The sequence below is a fragment of the Phyllostomus discolor genome, chromosome 13 (assembly GCF_004126475.2).
Source record: "Phyllostomus discolor isolate MPI-MPIP mPhyDis1 chromosome 13, mPhyDis1.pri.v3, whole genome shotgun sequence".
NCBI lineage: Eukaryota > Metazoa > Chordata > Mammalia > Chiroptera > Phyllostomidae > Phyllostomus > Phyllostomus discolor.
Window position 1 is genome coordinate 10,991,970 of NC_040915.2, and position 20,583 is coordinate 11,012,552.

The window sequence follows — 20,583 nt, forward strand, 5'->3', positions numbered from 1 at the left end:
TCAATGTCTTCTAGTTTTCAGTACACATGTCATTGACCTCCTCTGTTAAATTTATTCTTAGGTGTTTTATTGTTTTTATGCTATTGTAAACGAGATTGTTTTTCTTGATTTCTTTCTTAGTTTCTCGCTAGTGTATAGAAATGCAACTGACTTTTCTATGTTGATTCTGTATCGTGCAACTTTACCAAATTTGTGTATTAGTTCTAACACTTTTTTAGTGGAATCTTTAGCATTTTCTGTATTTGGACATGTCATCTGAAAACACAGACAATTTTACATCTACTTTTATGATCTGGATGCTTTTTATTTCTTTTTCTTGCTCTGGCTAGTACTTCCAATACTATGTTCAATAGTATGGTGACAGTGGATACTCTTGTCTTCGTCCTCACCTCAAAGGAAAAGCTTTCAACCACTGTATGATATTAGCTGTGGGTTTGCCATATCTGGCTTTTATTATATTGAGGTATGTTCCTTCTATACCCAATTTGTAGGGGGTTTGTTTTATCATGAAAGGGTATTGAAGCACTTTTTCTGCATCTATTGAGAGGATCATTTGATTTTTCTATTAATGTGGTTTATCACACTTATTGATTTGCATATGTTAAACCATCCTTGCATCCCAAAGTTAATTCCCACTTGATTATGGTATGTGATCTTTTTAATGTGCTATCAAATTCAATTTGCTAGTACTTTGTTGAGAATTTCTGCATCACTATTCATCAGGGACATTTATTTTATTTATTTATTTATTTATTTATTTATTTATTTATTTGAGAGGGGAAGGGAGAGAGAAACAGAGAGAAACATCAATGTGTAGAAACATCAATGTGTGATTGCCTCTTACATAGCCCCCACTGGGGACCTGGCCCACAACCCAGGCATGTGCCCCGACTGGGAATAAAACCTGCGACCCTTTGGTTCACAGCCCTCACTCAATCCACTGAGCTATGCCAGCAAGGGCTCATCAGGGACATTGACCTGTAGTTTTGTTTCCTTGCACCGTCCTCATTTGGCTTTGGTATCAGGATAATTCTGGCCTTATTAAAATGAATTTTGGAATGTTCCCCTCTCATCAGGTTTTTTGGAAAAGTCTGAGAAAGACTGGCATTTATTCTTCTTGGAATATTTGCTGGAATGTACCAATGAATTCACCTAGTCATGGGCTTTTTTCTGTTGGGAGATTTTTGGTTACTGATACAATCTCCTTAATCATTATTGGTCTATTCAGATTTTCTACTTCTTTTTGATTTAATCAACCTTTTGGAAGGTTGTGTGTTTTGAGAATTTATCCATTTCTTCTAGGTTATACAATTTCTTGGCACATAATCATCCACAATGCCCTCTTATGATTGTTAGTATTTTTGTGGTATCAGTGGTAATCTCTTCTTTCATTTATAATTTTGAGTCCTCTCTCTATTTCCTTGGTTAGTCTAGCTAAGCGTTGGTCAGTTTTATTACTTTTTTAAACCAACTCTTGGTTTCACTGATTTTTTTCTATTGTCTTTCTAGTCTCTTTCATTTATATCTGCTTTAATCTTTATTATTTCCTTTCTTCTGATAAATTTAGGCTTATTTTTCTTCTTTTTCTAATTCTATGAGGTATAAAGTTAGGTTGTTTATTTGGAAACTTAGAGTCTTAAATCAGACCAAGGGCACAAGTCACACTCAAGGGAACTACATGAAGAACTTCAAAAGAAAATTATTTAGTGACAAGAGAACCATGCCCACCGGCATGAACATCAGCACTGCCCACTGACTAAGACAAATGTGTACAGAGCTTCCAGGAAATCAGGCAGGAGGCTTATTAAAAATTGAGCAGTAGGTAGAAGCAACCTAGGTGCCCATCAGTAAATTAATGGATCAAAAAACTATGGCACACTTACACAATGGAATTCTATGCAGCAGAAAGAAAAAAGGAGCTCCTACCCTTTGTGACAGCTTGGATGGAGCTGGAAAGCATTATGCTAAGCGAAATAAGCTGGGTGGTGAAAGACAAATACCATATGATCTCACCTTTAACAGGAACCTAATCAACAAAACAAACAAGCACACAAAACATAACCAAAGACACTGAAATAGAGAACAGGCTGACCGTGACCAAAGGGGAGAGGAGAGGGAATTTCAGAGGAAAAGGGGAAGGGTTTGCAGGAACAAGTATAAAGGACACATGGGCAAAAACAAGAGTGGGGATGAAAATGGGAGGGAGGCAGGGAGGGCTGGTGGGGTAGGCTGGGATGGGAGTAAGAGGCAGAAAACTGTACTTGGACAATTAAAAATTTTTAAAAAATTGAACAGTAGGGATAAGATAAATTTAATTTTACTTGGTTTTTATGCCAAAGACTGGGCCCTTCAAAAAGGAGAAATGAGGAAGCTAATGTAGAATGAGACAGAACTTTTGTTTAATAGTTCAACCTCCTACTCAACAAGCATATCTTCAGCTATACATACATTTGCTCATGCCATTTTCTCTGCCTGGAATAGTTCTTCCTAACCACTTTTTATTCTTTATTCTTCTTGTCCTTCAAAATTTACCTCAAGCATCAACCCCTTCAGGCAGGATTCTCCAAGGTTACAGTTAACATATTTGCTTCCATAATACACTTTAAGGAACAAATAATCATTGCACACCTACCACCTAGAAGGTACCTGATGCATTCCTCCTTCATAAAATACCTATCCGTAGTATAGCATATAACTTTCACTGATCTATTTACATTTTTTACCTTTTACCCCCACTCATCCATCCCAGAGCCAATGCAGTGCCTCCATTCCTATGAAGTAGGTGTTAGAGATCAAAATAATTCAGAAGTTACCCCTGCCTTCAGGTAACTCATGAGCTACAAAGAAAAAAAGGAGATAAACAATTATAGCTCATAATAGGGTGATGTATGCAGTAATAATGGCATGGGCAAAAGAAGTTCTGAGCTCTCAAGAAAGGAAGAGATTGTATGCATAAGCTTTGTACAGAAAAATATGTTCAGTGCCCTGAACCTGTCTTGTAATAAGCTCATCACACATGCACACTGGCCTTATAAATAGCCTTAACACCCATGACCATTCAGCTCAGAGAGGATGAGTACATTTGTATTTCATTTCTTTCTTTATAGAGTTAAGCTGCATTTGAGAAACTAGGTATTCTTCCATTCATGTGGCTGTCTTAACAAACAAAGTTCAGACCAAGGAATGAGAGGGAGGACAAAAAAAAATGCATGGCATCCACAATCTTTAATCTGCAATTGTGTGTAGGTGTTGCAATCATTCTATTATTGGACTTTCAGCAGCTGGTTCATTTGAAAATCAAGCTCATGAACAGAACTTCTGTAACAATAAAGGATTTTTCCCCTGTGATGAAGTACTAAAATGATAGGTGTTAAATACAAAGGAAAGCGAGATTTCTGAGAGACATCTGCCTCAATCAGATTTTCAAAGAGGAAGCCAAGTGACTATCTGAGGCAGGCGGGGAACAGTCAGAATTCACTAGGAAGTGGTATCCCTACTTATTAGAACCTGATGACGCTCACCCAGCAAGTTCCTTCCAAAAGGGCACGGGCAAAATAGGAAAAGTACCTCCGCAGTTCATTCATAACCTTGAATGCCTTCCCCATGTGGGCAGGGTTGACAGTGATAGTCCTCTGGTTCTTCTCATCATCCCCAGCCTGTATTGGTGGCTGGGAGCTCAGCTTGATGCTGTGAACAGGAAGGAAGTGGGAGGGGAAAAAAAGGATCACATGTTGGTAAACCCATTCGCCCAACTGCCACAAGGCCATTCATTTGCCCACCCACCAGGGACATCTCTGTTAGCCTGTTCTCTTAACCACAGACACAGCAGGGAAGTAACGCATTGGGTCAGGCATTTATTTCTACAGGATCTTTCAATGTAAAATGCATTCCTCTAGTAGAAGCCAGGTCCTAGCTCAGCTTCTTCCACCCAGGACTTTTGTGACTGTGTCAGAGTCCTTAACTGCCATCTTTCCATCCCCTAAATGGGTAGGGAGTTGGGGGAGACTATACCACTCAATTCACAGGGATGTTTGTTCATTCAACATCTAATGGAGCCTACTATGTACCAGGCACTGTATTTAAATTTAAGGGAAACACAATAATAAATGGGGCACAGACTCTGCTTTCACAAAACTTCGAGTTCAGTGGAGGAGAAAGCCAAGTAAGCATTTAGCCATTGAATCGTAAGTATTATGATTCAGTAAGAGTTAAACAAGCACAAAGGATGGGCAACTATCCGAATGCTGGTATGTTGAGGGAAAACTTCATATATTCACCAGGTAAAAAGGAAGATGGAAAGTGTCCTGGCAGAGGGAACAGTATGCACAAAAACCTGGAGAAAAAGAAACAAGTGTGTTCAAAGTACTGAAGTTCAGTAAAACTAGAGGAGATTGTCAAGAGAAAAGGCTAGAAGACTGAACAGTCTGTCTCATAAGGTAAAGAGTATGAATTTCATTCTGAAACCATGAGAAGCCATCGAAGGGTTTTAAGCAGAGAAGTGGGCAGGGAGCAGATGAACACATTTATGCTTCAGAAAGATCACACTGGCTATGATATAGAGAACAGAGACACAAGAGTAAATACTTTTGGGAAAACCATAATCCCATATAAAGATAAGGAATTGTAATTTGTTATGAAAAGAAAGGTCTATGTGAGCTAAATGAGCAGGTGGTGACCAGCAAAAGTCACTTATAATCTCAAAGCCCTTTGTACCAAAAAAAAAAAAAAACAACACACTCAGATCCCAACCACTCCTAAACAACATGTCTAAAGTGGATGAGAAAGAATCAAAAGAATGAGCAAAAAACGACTTTCTCCCCAGACTGACGAAACTATTCAGGTCCATGGTCCAGTCTGGAACCTTAGAGTCACCTCTGTTAGGACAAGGCTAAGTTTTGCTTTGCTAGTAGCAAAACAAAACCTTCTCCACATGTGTACATCTGGAGACCCACAATTCACTCCAACTCTAAGATAGTAAGAGTAGTTACCTTTGCCTTTCCCTTTGCCTCTGTCCATGCTACTTACTACCTAGCTTAGCAAACTGGCTTGAGAAAGGGGATGTTGTGATTAAGAGCATGTTCCAGAGACCTGAGAATCCCCATAGATGTCACACTGGGATTTGTGACATTCAAATATGCATGCCAGACCCCTTCGGCTTCCTTCCTTCAGTGCAGCAAATGTAAGCCATGGACGTCTGAACTGTGGGACTGTGTATCCAAGTACAAAGAACTTAGCCAAGCACAAGACAATAACTATAAAGAGGTGCACAAAGGCAGATGATTAGAGCTACATGTGTAAAGAAATAAAGAAAATCTCAAAATTGAAACTGTGATCAGGAAGTGGGAGTACCCAATAAAGATGAAAAACTTCATATAAGAAACCCTACAAGCATAGCTTGTTTTATAGTTAGTGTCCTTCCCTACTCCAAGGCCAGGAAGATATTTTTTTATTTTATACTACTATCTTTTATATTTAATCCCTTATTTTAGCTTATGTTGGTTTTTGTGTCATGATGTGAAATAGGAATCTATTTTTTTCACCTAAGTTCCACTTATTGAATACTTCTTATTTTTCCTACTCACCTATCATGCCACCTTAGGTCATATATTAAAGTTCCAAATATACAGGAATCTATTTCTGGACACTCTAACCTATTCCATTAGTCTGTTTATCTGTCTCTGTACCAGTAACACACTTTCTGCAACTTCATAATAAGGCCTGATACCTGACAGAACAAGTCCCCAGTCCTATTACTACTTTTCAGATGTGTTGACTGTTTCAGTCTCTTTACTCTTTCACACAAATTTTAGCATCAGCTTGTCAAGTTCCGTGAAAGACTATGATGGGATCTGGAAAGAAACTGCAATGAATTTATAGATCAATTTGAATAGAACTGACACCTTTCTGATAATATGTCTTCCTATCCATGAATATAAAATATCTTTCCATTTATTTAGATCCTCTTTATTGTGACTCAAATTTTTATATTTTTCTGTATGAGGATCTTACACATATATGATTAAGTACTTTATGGTGTTTGTTGCCATTTTATAAGGGAAATGATATCTTTAATAATAGCTTTATTAATAATTTTTAATAATGGTATCTTTAATGGTATTTTTAATAATGGTATCTTTATTATCTTTAAAATTATATTGTCTGATTATTATGGTTTATAAAATGCAACTGATTATTGCAAACTGATCTTATATCCAGCCACCTACAAATGTTCCTATTATTTCTAACTATTTGTCAAAAGTTTTATTAGGTGTTCTGTATAAACAATCATATTACCTGCATATAATGCAAGAGTTGTTTTCCTTCTTTTTTAATTCTTAGGGCTCTAACTTCTTTTTGAAAGAAATTCTACGTGGGCTAAGTGTACTAATGAATATTCTTGTCATCCTTCTGATTTGAAAGATGTTTCTAATGCTTCCCCACTGTATGTGTTCGCTGTATGATTTTTGTAGATGCCTTTTCTTTTTTTTTCATCAATTACATTCTTTTTTTTAAAGATTTTATTTAATTATTTAATTATTTATTTATTTCTTTTTAGAGAGGGAAAGGAAGGAGAAAGAAAGAGAGAGAGAAACATCAATGTGTGGTTGCTGGGGGCCGTGGCCTGCAACCCAGGTATGTGGCCTGACTGGGAATTGAACCTGCGACACTTCGGTTCGCAGCCCGCGCTCAATCCACTGAGCTACGCCAGCCAGGGCTAGATGCCCTTTCTTAATTAAATTAAGGAAATTCCCTTGTATATTTTTTAATCATAAAGTTATGCTGAATTTTATCAAGTATTTTTATGAATCTAATGAGATGATCATATGGATTTTCCCCCTTATTCTTTTAATGTGGTAAATAATACTAACACATTTTCTAATACTAAACCATGCTTTATCCCTGGGATAAATCTAGAAACCATAAAACATTGCTCATATATTCATTATAAATGTTGTCTTCAAATTGTAGGGAGACTTAAAAGCCAGGAAGAGACAATATAATTTGGTATCAATCAGGGAACCACTGAAGGTTTTTAACAGGGAACTAATAAGATGAGTGCTCATAAAAGCCCAGTGAACAAACATTGTCAGTTCCATTTCACATACATAGAATAGATGTAGACCAAAAAGAGCCATTTTGGAAGCACTGACAACAATCTCCAGTGTGACTAGCAGCCAGGATGGCTTGCTCCTCCTTGTTGTGTTGTTTTTTATAATTTCCAGCCTTCCAGAATGGCCCAATAATGATACATCCCTGTTAATATAATGTTGTGCTTACCAAATGGTCTCAAACATAAAATAGATTGTATATTATCAGAGGATTAAAGTTCAAAATGCAATTTACACTAAAGCCTCCCTGAAAGAACAACTTGATGACTACAGGGCTGGGTAGGGAAGGGACATCTGGTTTCCCCATTCTATTCAGAGCCCTTTCCACCCTTGATGCGAAGGAAAGACGACATCAGAAGGAGCCCAAGGTCTCTATCATCCCTGGCTCTGCTTGGCTGTGAAGACACAGGAAATGTGGAGTGAGGTCTCTCATTTCTGAAAGATACATGCTTCTTGGTAACCCACTGGCCTTCCAGGGAGCAGGAAATTAAGAAAAGAGAGGATCTGAGGACTCAGGGAAGAATCTTGTACCAGGTCACAGATAATGTCAGAGATGGGATCTGAACTCAGGTGTCCTTGACTTGAATCAGCCCAAATTATTTACACCACAGCCTACACCCTCCAGCAATATAGTACATACATATATGCACACACACACATACACATGCCTCAGCCTAGGATCACACACTCAGACACAGCGTTGCTAGATCCCACCATTCCCTCTCCTACACCTTTCTCTCTCCATTCATGTCAGATCTTCACTAGTTAATCCCCAACAGATAGCCCAGTTCCACTCTCTGAAGACCCAATCCCCAGCAGACTCAGTTCTTGATACCAGACAAAGCTGGTAGATTCCCCTCTCCACCTGTGAAACACAGACCATACTGAGGTATATTCTCTTCTCTTACCAAATTTCAAGGTCTAAGACATACTTTTCACCCTATCCACACCCAGCCAAAATCACACACACCTCTAGGCAGACTCAGCCACAAGATTTTTTTTATATTTATTTTAGAGAGAGGAAAAGGGAGGGAGATAGAGAGGGAGACATATGTCAATGCAAGAGAGGAACATCAATGAGTTGCCTCTCTCCAGGGATGAAACCCACAGCCCAGGCATGTGCCCAACCAGAAATGGAACCAGCAACTTTTGCTTTGTGGGAGGACACCCAACCAACTGAGCTAGACCCATCAGGGAAGCCCCAGAATGTTTTCTGCTGAAAAGCGTTTATCAGTATATGCCCTTACTCTAAGCACAAAGCAGTTGATTTCTCCCAAGACTAAAGAACTGACTCCAGCTTCAACCCACCAGCCTTAGCCCCTATTAAAACCACGCCAGGCTTCAAGAACTCTCACCCAGCCCAACTGAGGTGATTCAGTCTTCAGAGTTTCATGATCTGGCAAGAGGCCTATCAGTTTTGTCCACAGTCAATGTTAACTTATATGTGGCCCTTCCACCATATCTGAAACTCTGGCTGCTGAACAATGGAGCCTTCATCCATGCTCAGCTGTCCACAGAGTTGCAGCAACTTTCAAGTTGAGCCATAGTTAAGATTCAAATGGGTCAAAAATAATAGATGTGGTGAGACATATGGGCCAGCCAGAATCCTTGTAGAATTCTTTCCTATAGAATTATACAGAAATAATTATCAAAGCAATTTCTCCCCACAGAATCAAAACACATCAAACTAGTCAATTTTGTCAAACTACCACATATCTGGCCCAGAAGTTTAATTAATTTCACACACTGCCTGTTATTATTAAACATACTTATATGAACCACCACTGTGCCATGGTGAACCCAGTGTAGTAATTCCTCTAGCCCAGTAGGTAAAAATGCCAACAACAGCCCACAGAAAGGGGACTGGAAGTTGGCTCAGACATAATTCAGACTCTCACTGATGCTATGCAAGAAGTCATACATATGAGATAGTCAAGATCCATAGCCACAACAACAATGAACATGACTGGCCCTTCCTTCCTGGGCTCTCTGCTTCTCTTTTTCCTTGGCCTCTCACCTGCTGTTCTCCATTCTAGATGCCCTCCCTCCAAATACTTCCACTAGTAAACTGACCCTTCTAAAAGGTCACTCTGATCACATCATTGAGATTCTCACGGCCCATACATCTCTTCAGGGTCCGTAAAGGTTATAAGCTGGAGGCTCAGTCACAGCCCTCTGCTTCTACTTGTTCTGCATACTGGGTGTCCATGTAAGATGTCCTTTCAAAGGACTCTGTAGCTAGAAAGCTGAAAAAATCATCAGCCTACAGGATAAAGACATGATTTTTGCCTATTATCCAAAACCCTCCTTGGCCTGGACTGAATATAAATGCTGGCCTTTCCTCTCACTTATTTAAATTTTTACTGGGTGCTTATATACTGAGCAGATGAACTATCTACTACAGACAGATTCTCCCTTCCCATACTCTAAACACCCATTCTTCTAAAACCAGTTAAGCTTTGCCTCCTCTGTGAAGCCCTCTGAATACTTCAGTCCTGAGCAGTCTCTGCCTTTCCGAAATTCCAATGGTATTTCTGGCTTATAACTCAAGTGGCACATAAAATACTGCCCTGTGTTTACCTTTTCACAGTACCCATCTAACCACCCATCTCCCTCATACTGGGTTTGACATACCTGGGGGCAAGACAATGTATCCAAGGACTCTTTGAATGGCCTGGCCTGCCCAGCGTAAGGCTATGCCCACAGTTGGCCCTCATTACATATTTGTCATCATTGAACTCTGACCTGAAAACCTTCCAATTATCCTTACAATTGGTAGTAGAGCAGAGTAGGATAGTCTGCCCCAACTACTGCCTCCAACCCTAACAAAATAGTGTGGTGACTGCAATTTCCCCCAAAGTGGGGAGGGAGTGGGTGGAGGTGGAGAGGGTATAAAGAGTAAGAAAAGGTAATGGAAAAAATATAATAAAAATAAACTATTAAAAAAATTTAAAAACCAAATCTAAGTAGATTTGGCCTTCAGAGTTAAACTACAAATCAATATACATAAAATATTAATTGTAGAGTTTACAAATAAAAATATATATGCGCCAAATATTAGAAGCCCTTCCCATGGCACACCACCTCCCACAGCCTTTTTTCCTGCCCTCCCCTGTGCTCTAAATTCCAGACCTGCACGTTCAATGTTTTAACCCCCCAAACTTAGATTTTCACATTAAGTCATACTCCACATATCCTAAACTGATGCTCTCCACCCTCCTTTGAGCCTACTCTTCTTCCTGCATTCTCTGTCTCCAAGGCATAACCAACCACCCACTCACCTATACAAAGCAAAAATTCAAATATCATCCTTGATACACTCTCTTTCCCTCTCTCTCTCTCTTTCACTCTCACTCTCTCAATCTCTCTCTCCCTCCCTCCCTTCACATACAGCTGTAAGTCCTATCAAACCTATGTTCCTTTAATATCTCTCCACTCCATTACCTTCTCATAGTCACTGCCACAACAACCTCAGTCTAAGCCATCATGACCTCTTGCCTGGATTACTACAATAACCTCTCAGAATCCACAGTGATTCTCACACAATGTCAGTGTGAGCATGGAATGTGGCTCCTCGCTGCATTCAGAATAAATCTCAGAGACCTAGCCTGGCCCTTCATAATCCTGTCGCTGCCCTGAAGACGTCCTGTTACTATAGAACTAAATTACTTGCAATTGCCTAAATACACCAGAATCTTTTGCCTTATCCCCACCCATTCCCCCAGACATCTAGCTCATTCCTATCAGCCCTTCAGGCCTCTTGCTGTAAGTCTTCCCTTTTACCCTCTGTTACCCACTAGATTAATTTCCCTTCTTGTGTTCCCACAGGACTCTGTGCTTCCCTCTGTATAACAATGTAATTACCTCTTACTTCTCTGTCTCCCCCACAGAGTGTGTGCTGGTAAATGTTTAACAGTTGTTTGCCAAGGAAGGGAGCCCTGATTTTTAACATTTGCCAATTTCCCCGATGTAAATACTCCCACCACAGCATATTTCAAGATACCAACACAACAGTCACTTGACTATATGGAGCTGGGAAGAAATGTGCTGCAGCACATCACTATATCACCATATAGCATTTCCACTACACAGACACAAGAGACATAATCTAAAAGACACAGATCATAATAATTAGAAAGTGATGAGTTTTGAATATTCGTTACACTTGTTTTTAATAATTGTTACATAATTTAATTTTTAATAAGAGCTTTATTTAAAAACTGACTCACAAAATTCCTAAAAATTTAATAAACATCTCTTGCAAGTAAGTGGGCAATTATTGTCTCCAGCACACCACTGCCCACCCTAGACTTTGAGCTCCATGAGGAACAGGACGGTGTCTTATTTCCCTCTCTATTCTTAGCCTCTGGCACATGACAGGCACTCAATAAATGATTATTGAGTAAGTGAATGGATGGGTAAGTAAAGGAATAACCACCAACTATTCTATCTATCTTCACTTCCCCTTATTAAAGTAATTATGGTTTTGTCCCTCTCAGCTTCCCCTCCTGCCTTCCCCATGAGGTATTTAGGGAATTGTTTCTGAGCCAGTCCAGTTCCCTGCATCAGAAGGATGGGGGCCAGAGAAAGCCAGCATCAACCAGAGATGAGGGAAGGCAGCAAGATGGGTTGCTACTGCTGCTTACAGTGTCAGTTCTTAGGCTCTTTCCATCGCTGAGGAAAATTCTGGCAACGACTGGAAAGGAAAAGGCATTCAAAAGCATGTTAGCAAAGTAGGAAACAGAAAAGCCTGTGAGCAGGCTGACCATGCAGAAGTGTCTGGGGCAGGCTGGGCAGGGAGGGCCTGTCAGATGAGGAACTTCGAGTATCCAGGGTGTGAGAGAAAGAGGAGGAGAGGAAAGGGAAGTCTTAGAAATGCTCCTGAGGGCTATGAACTGCATTGCCTCTAAAAGGCTTCAAGAGATGCAAATAAAGTTTGGGCAGGGTGCACCAATACAAGGCGATACACAGAGCCCAGGCACATTATGCTCAAGCTACAGATGAGATAGAAAAAGGGCAAAGTCACCCAAAGATGAAAAAAAACAACTCAGTTGGAATAAAACTATGACAAATGCATTAAAAATCCCTCATCAAAAAAAGTTAGTATCCTTTAGTGCTCACTTCGGCAGCACATATACTAAAAAAAAAAAAGTAGTATCCTTTAGAAAGAGAAAGCAAAAAACAAGAATCAGAAAGAGAAAGACCTTGGTCATGCTCATCCCACACTATTCAGGAAAGAAAATTATTTAATTAACAGACATAGTCATTTGGTTCAGCCTCAGGTCAGATCCCTGTGGTGAAGCTTGAAGCCTGTAAATACTCACTTGCAGTAACTCAGTCCCTAGTTTACGATGCAACTTTTTTATCAATTTAGTCTCCCCCATGGTTCTCCTTCAGAAAGCAAGAAAGTGGTGGCAAGCCCTCAGGAACATCTTGCCGGTAATAGTTTTCACGGCAAATTAACAAATTGCCACTCTGACAGTTGTATTTCAGGTATGAGGTCATCAGTTTGACCCAGCTTCTCCAAGTCTGGGCAACATTAGGATGCTGACGAGATAGGATTTTGGAACTTACAGGACTCTGGGCAAACTGCAGATCTAGCATGTATCCCAATCCTAAAGTTCATGTCTCCTTCTGGATTAATGAAGGACCTGGCACTCGAAGATGTCCATGCACCAGGATTCAGGACTTGCAGCAGTCCTGTCATCAGGCAATACCACCTACACAGAGGCTTCTATAAAGTCCTACATTCTTTGTACTCTTTCAGTGGTGCCCCCTTGGTTCATAGCACCAGGCTGATTCCCTACAACAGCCCACATGAACGCATGGAAGACAAGCATCAGAAAGCAACAGCTCCTAGGTAACAGTTAATAACTGTTAATAATAACCAAAAGCCAATGACATGAAAAAGCACTTTACCTCCTTTATCTCATTTTATCTTCAGAACAACCCTACGAGTAAGGTGCTATTATCTCCTGAATCACTGAGATATAACTTACCTAAAAGCCCCACATAACTACTAAGTATAGAAGTGACACTCAAACCCAGGTCTATCTGACTCCAGGGTCCCTGCTCTTAATAGGAATGTCCACTGACTTGGGACAATGTGCACAGCCTATCAGGCCACAGGGGCTCATTTCTTATGTCCTACTCTGAGGTTCTTCATTGTGTGGCCAGACCAGGCTAGACGAGAAAAGACTGAACCCTCTAGCACCTGTGACACGGCACTACTTCCCTCCACTGCCTGGGAAACTGCAGCACTTACGGGAGTCAGTATTACTCGCTGTATTGAATCTGGAATTTTCACACAAGCCCATCATGATTCATCAAAGCTGACCAGCAGCTGCTGCCATTCTTGTAATGTGCTCCTTCATAAACAAGCTCTATCTAGAACAGGTATGTTACTAATCACATTCCTAAGAGTCCAATTCACAGACCACTTCCTTCAAAACCCAGGGGAAAAAAAGTGGGCTGTGTAAAAGTGCAAAACATAAAAGAATTTAGGCAGAATTAAACAAGAAAAGAGAAAGACGAAAAGAAAACACACCCCTTGTTATGTGGTATTTTGGAAGCCAACCTTGTACTTGGTTTGAATAGGAAAACTGAGATGTTCTGTGTATGGTTTTGATAGAGGCTACAATAAACTTTCAATAAGTTAAAAAGAGAAGTCTAGGAAAATTGTGCTAAGCCTCTAAAAATTGTTATAAATTATAAAAAGTTACAGGTATCTAGCTTGAGAACCACTTAACTTATTTAATAGGAAAAAAATCTGAGAACAAAGCACATTCAAGTCAAGTTATCTTTTATATAATTTATTAATGCTCTTTTCAGTCTAACCTAGTTTTAGGGTTCATCTAGCAACTGAAAAAAATTAGGTCAGTTCTACAATGGCAAATTTCATCAAATAAAAAACTTCCTTTAGAAAACTTATCCAAAAATGTTCTTGTCTGGATCTGAAATAACAATCTAAAACCTAGCAAGCAAGATCCTAAAAACCCAAATCTGAATATGGGGAAATGAAATGGTTTCTTTCACTGACTTTGTGTTTTTGCAGTTGAAAAACTTACTATCCTTAAAAGCATTTCCAAAATGGAAAATTTGATTTCAATTATCATGGATGAAATGCACATCTGCTTCAGGCAGCAGCTATGGCCAAAAATTTCTTTGAAAGTTTCTTTAAAAGTTTCTACTCATGACTCGCGGAGTGGGAAGGGACTCAGCAAGGTGCTGTGGAAAGAGAGGAAAGGCTGGAACGTCGTACTCCATACTTGTTTCTGCCTGGGTTTCGCCAGCATTTTCCCTGGCACTGCAAAACTCAACATTTAGAGATCATCAGCTTTCTAAGTCACGTCTTCTCAGAAAATGATCTATCTGTTCCTGGATCAAAGGCAGAAGATAAGCTTCTCCCAGTTCCAAAGCTCCCCAAAGTCCAGCCTCCTTGTAGTTTTGAAATTTACTATTTCAATCATCTGTAAGTGTACATTTCAGTAGCATCAAGTACATTTATGTTGTTGCGCAACCATCACCACCATCCGTCCCCAGAACAGTTCTCACTTTCCCCAACTGCAACTCCATGCTCATTAAACCATAACTGCCCATTCCTCCCTATCCCCAGCCACTGACAACCACTACTGTACTTTCTGTCTCTATGAATTTGACTACTCTAGGTTAACCTCATATAAGTTAGAAGTTTATTTTAATCTATCCACAAGTCTGATTTCCAAAACTGAAATAAAATCGCAATAGCAAGAGCAACTGCCATCTTGCTCTCACTAGTAGCTGAGAGCATTTTCTTTGCAAAACAGAAGACAGAATCATCTTCCTCTGACAGACCAAGTCACATTGATTCTTCACAGAGAGAGATGAAGAACAGCTTCAGAAGGTCCCGCAGAGCTGGAGAGCTTGCAAAGCACAACAAAGGTGGATCCAGTTCATGGTTCCAAACCACTAAGGCCTCTAGATGCCTCAAGGTGTCTACAAAAAAGAGGACTGAGGTAGTTCTTGGTGAAACCGAGAAGAGGAAATGCCAAGCCCTATATCTTACTATGAGGAGATAGTTCAAGTAGAAGCAAGATGATGGCCTGATAAGCTCTCCCTAATTTTCTCACGGGAATGGTCCCACATAATCTGCTTCAGATCATTAATCTCGGAAGGCCCTAAAATAAGCTGTTAGTACCCCAGTAGAGTCACAGGGTATAAAAGACTAACAAATACCAGTGATATCACCACCCACCATGTCCTCAGCATTTACTCTGTGCCAGAAAAACTTCACTAAGCACTTTATACATATTGTCTCATTTGATCTTCACAACAACTCCATGAGGTATAGATACTATTACTCCCTTTGCACCAAAAAGAAAAATTATTTCTGAAAAACTGTGACACTCTCAAGGTCACACAGTTTATGAAACAGATCCATTGCAAGGACTCACTCCACAGCCCACGCTTTCAATTAATAGCCTTGAAAGGTAGAAGTTATTTTCATACCCTCATGGCAAAGAAAATTGTTCATTAAAAATCTCTTGGCTGAAAATGTTTAATGCTTAAAAACAGCCCCAATTAAGCTTCATCAGGTTAAGTGTGGAACAAGCCCCAGATTCAGGATTCCTCCAGTCTCTGGAGGTTTGACATGTGATCCTCGGCCAATCACTGGGCTTCCCTGGCCCTGGGTTTCTCAAGGAACTCATAAAACAAGACTACTTTCCCCCTTTCTCCCCCTACCTCAAAGCATTCCATAGGGTCAATTATCCATACTGAGATAATAAGGCCGATATCCAAGGATGAAGCTATTGACCAAAGGTTTCAATCTCCTCTCTAAACAATTTTCTTTTCAGTTATCAGAGTTTTCCACAAGAGTTATCAACTAATCAGCAAATAACTATCCAGGACCTACTATGCACACAGTCACAGAGTAATAAGTGAGCACTATCCAGAGGCATAGGCACCATCCTTGCCCTTGAGGACCTATCTCCAAGTTTGGGGACTTATAAAATATGTAAAAAAAAAAAAACCAGCAGAAAAAGTCTGGTGGTTGGAATTATTATTCAGTAGCCAACTATAAGATACAACCCAGAGGTCTTGAATTTTAGAAAACATCAGCTGGGACTTGAAAAGCTGAGGTTTACCACATAAAGTAGAATTTTAAAACTTTTAGGAAAAAGGGAGAGAAAGGCATTCCAGGCAAAAGGAACTCTGGAAGATAAGTGATCTGGGGCTGGGCAGAACAGTGTACAGGATGAGCTATCATGAGAGACCCACGGATCCCTGGGCGGGGTCTGGGTGAACAGTAGAAATGGAGCGTGGAGTCAGAATTCAGAAGACGAATGCCTGGCATGGTAAGCTGGACCTGCAGTAGAAACAAAATGTAGTGAGCTGGGTGACCTGGTGAATGTTGAAGCTGCTCAGTTTGGATTTCTTACCTACTCTCTATCTCCAATAAGGGAAAAGAAAAAAAAAAACCCACACATGCAAAAATGGTCTTTACAAAGCAAAAGAAATCAGCCATACCAGCTGAAAGGCACCTGAGTATTGAAGAACAAGAGAGCTCCTTGAGGGCATGGACTCATTACATTTCTGAGTACAGTACTGGCAACACATTAGGTTCCTAAAAATGCTTGGGAAGCAGCACTTTGATTTGCTGCTGCTAGTTTCACTTGGACCTTTCAGCCCCATTATATCATGGGTCAAGAAAATAGGCCTGGTCCAGAATTTATAATCCTCCATTCACATCACCCCTACCCTTCTGCTAGATACCATGCTAAAAGGAAATTGAGGACCCTGCCCACCTCTGCCCCAAGTCTAGGAAACAGGTCACATGGACTCCAACACTAAGCTTCTGCTGCAGAAGATCACAGGGAGAGGCTGTACAAGCAGCATACTCCATCTGAAAAGTCCCAGACTCTTCTTGCCTTGGCTGATGTGGCTCAGTTGGATGGAGTGTCATCCCATAAACTGAAAGGTCAGGGTTTCAGTTACCGGTCAGGGCACATACCTAGGTTGTGGGTTCAGTCCCCAGTGGGGGGTACATATGAGAGGCAACCAATTGACCTTTTTCTATCTTATCTGTTTCTCTCCCTCTCCCCCTCCCTTTCCCTCTATCTAATATCAATAACCATATCCTCAGGTGAGGATAAATAAATAAGTAAGTCCCAGACTCTTCCTACAGAAGTCACATCAAGAAACACAGTCCCTGGGGCCTCCACTGTGCGAGGCCCAGTGGAGATGGCAGCTACTGAACTGTGCATGCACTCAGAGATCCTAGTGCTGTTCTTGGTCCTCACAGCCAAGCGGCAGGAGATGTGATCAGCAAGTGATTCAGACAAGAGGACACCCGGCAATCATGCCAGTTCTGATGAGGTCTAGATATGTTTAATGATATCACTCTGCACCATAAGATGCAAGAGCAGGGACAATCTGTACAAAAAAAAAATGTTTTATTCAGATACTCTCCAGATAGTGTTGACTTAGTTAATTAAACATGTTATCATTTAACCAGCCAGTTCCCATCTGCATCACACTGGCAACACAAAACATCAGTCCTCCCCTCAGTGGTGCACTTCTAAGGTCTGACCCCTCCCTCCTGTCTTCAGACCTAGAGGAAAGTGGCAAGCCTTGTTCTCTAGCAGCTGCAGGTCCACAGAATGAAGAGGCTGGCACAACATGAGATGTTTAGTACACAGAAGAATGACCCACCCCTGCACTGCACCGAGCACCTTCACAATGAAAGAATCAGATCCTCATGTAATAGTTGAAAATTTACATGTGTGTGCCTAACAGGAAATAAACCCTTGCTAGTTAGATACAGCTCAACAGAAATACTTAAATTCCCTTCTGCCGATTCGTATGTCATAAGAAACCCCTGGAGGAAGAAGCAAGAGTTCCTCTTAAGCACACACCTTCCAATATCATTTATAAACTTTTCAATGCAAATGAAAGTCAGATCAGAGCAAGTGTCATCTGACAGGTTTCTCTCCTTCTTACCTGAACTTGTGTGCATATACAGGCACACACGCACATGCTTGCACACACACACTTTCAGGAAAGACATCAGCACGGCAAAGTTGCTGAAGATCTGAGCACCTCAGTGTGAAAACGCAATCACTCTATGCCACGCCAGCCCTGCTATGACATCAAAAAAAACACCCACCAAAGAAAAAACACCCCGGGAAAAGTAGCCAGGAAAGGGAAATGCCTCCTTGAAACAGCTTGAAAAAGGCAATTCTGAGTCAGCCCATGCTGAAACTATTCCCAAACACCAGCCAGGAAGTCCCGTCTTTCAGGGTGCTCTGCTGCCCAACAAACCCGACCTGCCTTTGCTAAGCTAGATCTCTGGAGAAAGGAGCTTCCCTGCTCTATTCGGCCTCCCGCTGGGATCCATCAGCGGCCAGGTCTTCCAACCCTGCCTAGCTAACACACACACACAAAAGCTGCTGGCTGCCGCACAAGCTCACATTCACTTCACACACACACACACACACACACACACACACGCCACGAGACACACTTGTAAATACATACCTTTCACCCTCCATTGTGCGAGGCCCAGCGGGGATGGCAGCTGCTGAACTGTGCATGCACCCAGAGATCCTAGCTCTGTTCTCAATTCTCGCAGCCAACCAGCAGGAGATCTGATCAGCAACAGTGATTCAGCATGGCTGCAAATGAAGCCTCCTCCCTCTCGATCCTCCTTCCTCTGACTTACTAGCGGCAGCTTGTACCGCAGAAGCAGCAGCCGCAGAAAATGTCTTACCCAGAGCTCCCTGCAGCCCTTTCAGCTGCTAAAAGCAGCAACCCACTTGCTCCCCCTCCCCCGCAGGCTTGCCGCTCCTCCGTCTCCTAGGAACAGCGCAGCTCCAGCGACCCAAGTGCTGTGCCACCTTTCCAGCTGCCTCCACATCTGCCCAGGCATCCCCAGGCCAGGCGGCCTGCCCACCCCAAAGGCTCCCCTCCCCTCTGCCTAGACTGCAAAGGCTTGGGCAGTTCCTCACTAGCCCAAGAAATACTGGCTCCCACCTCCGCCCCTGCCCCCATAGGCTAGGAGTCTGTCAGCCTAGCTGGATTGCTGGAATGAGGAGGCCCCTCCCTCTGTGGCTTGCAGAGGAGTTTATCCACCTGGAGAAATTGACTTTTAGGTCACAGCTCATGTTCTAGTTCCTTCTCCCAAAAGCTACAGTAGCTCTCAGAGTCAAATAGAGAGTAGTTGGAAGAAAGAGCCTAATAGAACTGAGAAGAATGCAAAGAGAAATTAAAAAAGGAAATCAGTAGAAAACAGGTGAAACAGAAACAAACCCTATTTTACTGCAAGAGGCCAAGTTTCATGGCACAAACCTAAAGTATATTCCTAAAGTCTGTCGTATTGAAATTTGACTAATCTATGGGTCTAACCACTAGGTTTCCAACTGACTCCCCATCTCCAGCTTAAGTATCTCACACCCTCTTATCACCACCTGCTGAGACTCAAATCAGACTAACCTAACTCTAAAACATAATCGTGGGGAAGGCAGGAGGCCAGCCTGTCTCCCCGCCACAACCAAGAAACTTAGAGGTAATTGAGGCAACCAACCACTGATAACTGATTAAGCACAAAAACGGGTTTAGAAGCTTCCCTGATGCCCCAGTAAATTATACATGAGCATCTCTACTCTGGGACCCTCTGCATCACCCCTGTGCTTCTCAGGATCCATACTACCACCAGCTACCTGAGTGGCTTTCTTTCTTTTCTTCACTCTGGACCTCAGTACCTCAGTACCTCATCCATAAGAGAGGATGAGACCAGACAATCTCTAGAGTCCTTTTCAGCTCTGAAATCACGAGTCTAAAAAATGTCTTAATGTTCCATTCTTATGAGAGCAATCTGTGAGATTGTTTTAGGAAGAAAATTTTATTGGACTCTACAAATTTTTTGCAGGGGGCTTCAGGGAAAGTAAGAGAGATGCTCAAAAAACCTATTATTGTTATAATTTTAGCCTGGTAAGTTTCTGCACTACTACAAAGCTCTGAAACCAAGGCTTTGGGAGGAGGGACACTGAGGCAATATAAACTAAGAGCAACTTGAACTTCATACAGCCTGTTGAACTCAAACCGGCTAGGATGTTATTCTTGAAGATGATGTCCCAACAACTTAGTGTCCTCATAGATTAGCCCTTGAAAAAGGGTTAGATTAGGCTGTTACCCAAATTCACTCTTTCTCAAATGAGAAGAGGCCTGGGTGGTCTTATTTGCACACCACAGCCCTGTTATCGCCACTTCCTCCTTTAACAATACTCTTCTCGAATCTTTCTCTGCCCCTTCCTCCTCTAATCAGTCTCATGCTCTACTCCAGATATTTCCTCTCGAGGTAAATCACATGAACCAGGAGTAACCGAACATCACAAATAAGGAAACTGAATCCCAGAATCCATGCCAAAGTGCAGATATCCACCAGGAAGACAACTGGGTGATTCATAAAAATGACATAAAAATATGATGAGTCTCT

The 20,583-nt window shown here is 41.3% G+C and overlaps 1 protein-coding gene across 5 annotated transcripts in view; it reads right to left on the reverse strand.

Annotated features, from left to right (window-relative positions):
* Positions 1-19,149, reverse strand: part of KLHL3 (kelch like family member 3) — a 117,939-nt gene extending 98,790 nt beyond the window's left edge. Inside the window, exons 1-2 of one of the 5 annotated variants that reach the window (XM_028528422.1) lie at positions 18,627-19,149; positions 3,568-3,687 (exon numbers count right to left, since the gene is read on the reverse strand). In XM_028528422.1, the coding sequence (XP_028384223.1) occupies positions 3,568-3,687; positions 18,627-18,682 (176 nt within the window). In that variant the 5' untranslated portion in view covers positions 18,683-19,149. Of the gene's footprint in view, positions 1-3,521; positions 3,688-18,626 lie in introns of those variants that run through there. The other 4 variants (XM_028528424.2, XM_036014480.1, XM_028528423.2 and 1 more) reach the window with 4 other exon arrangements.
* Between the last annotated feature and the right edge of the window lie 1,434 nt (positions 19,150-20,583).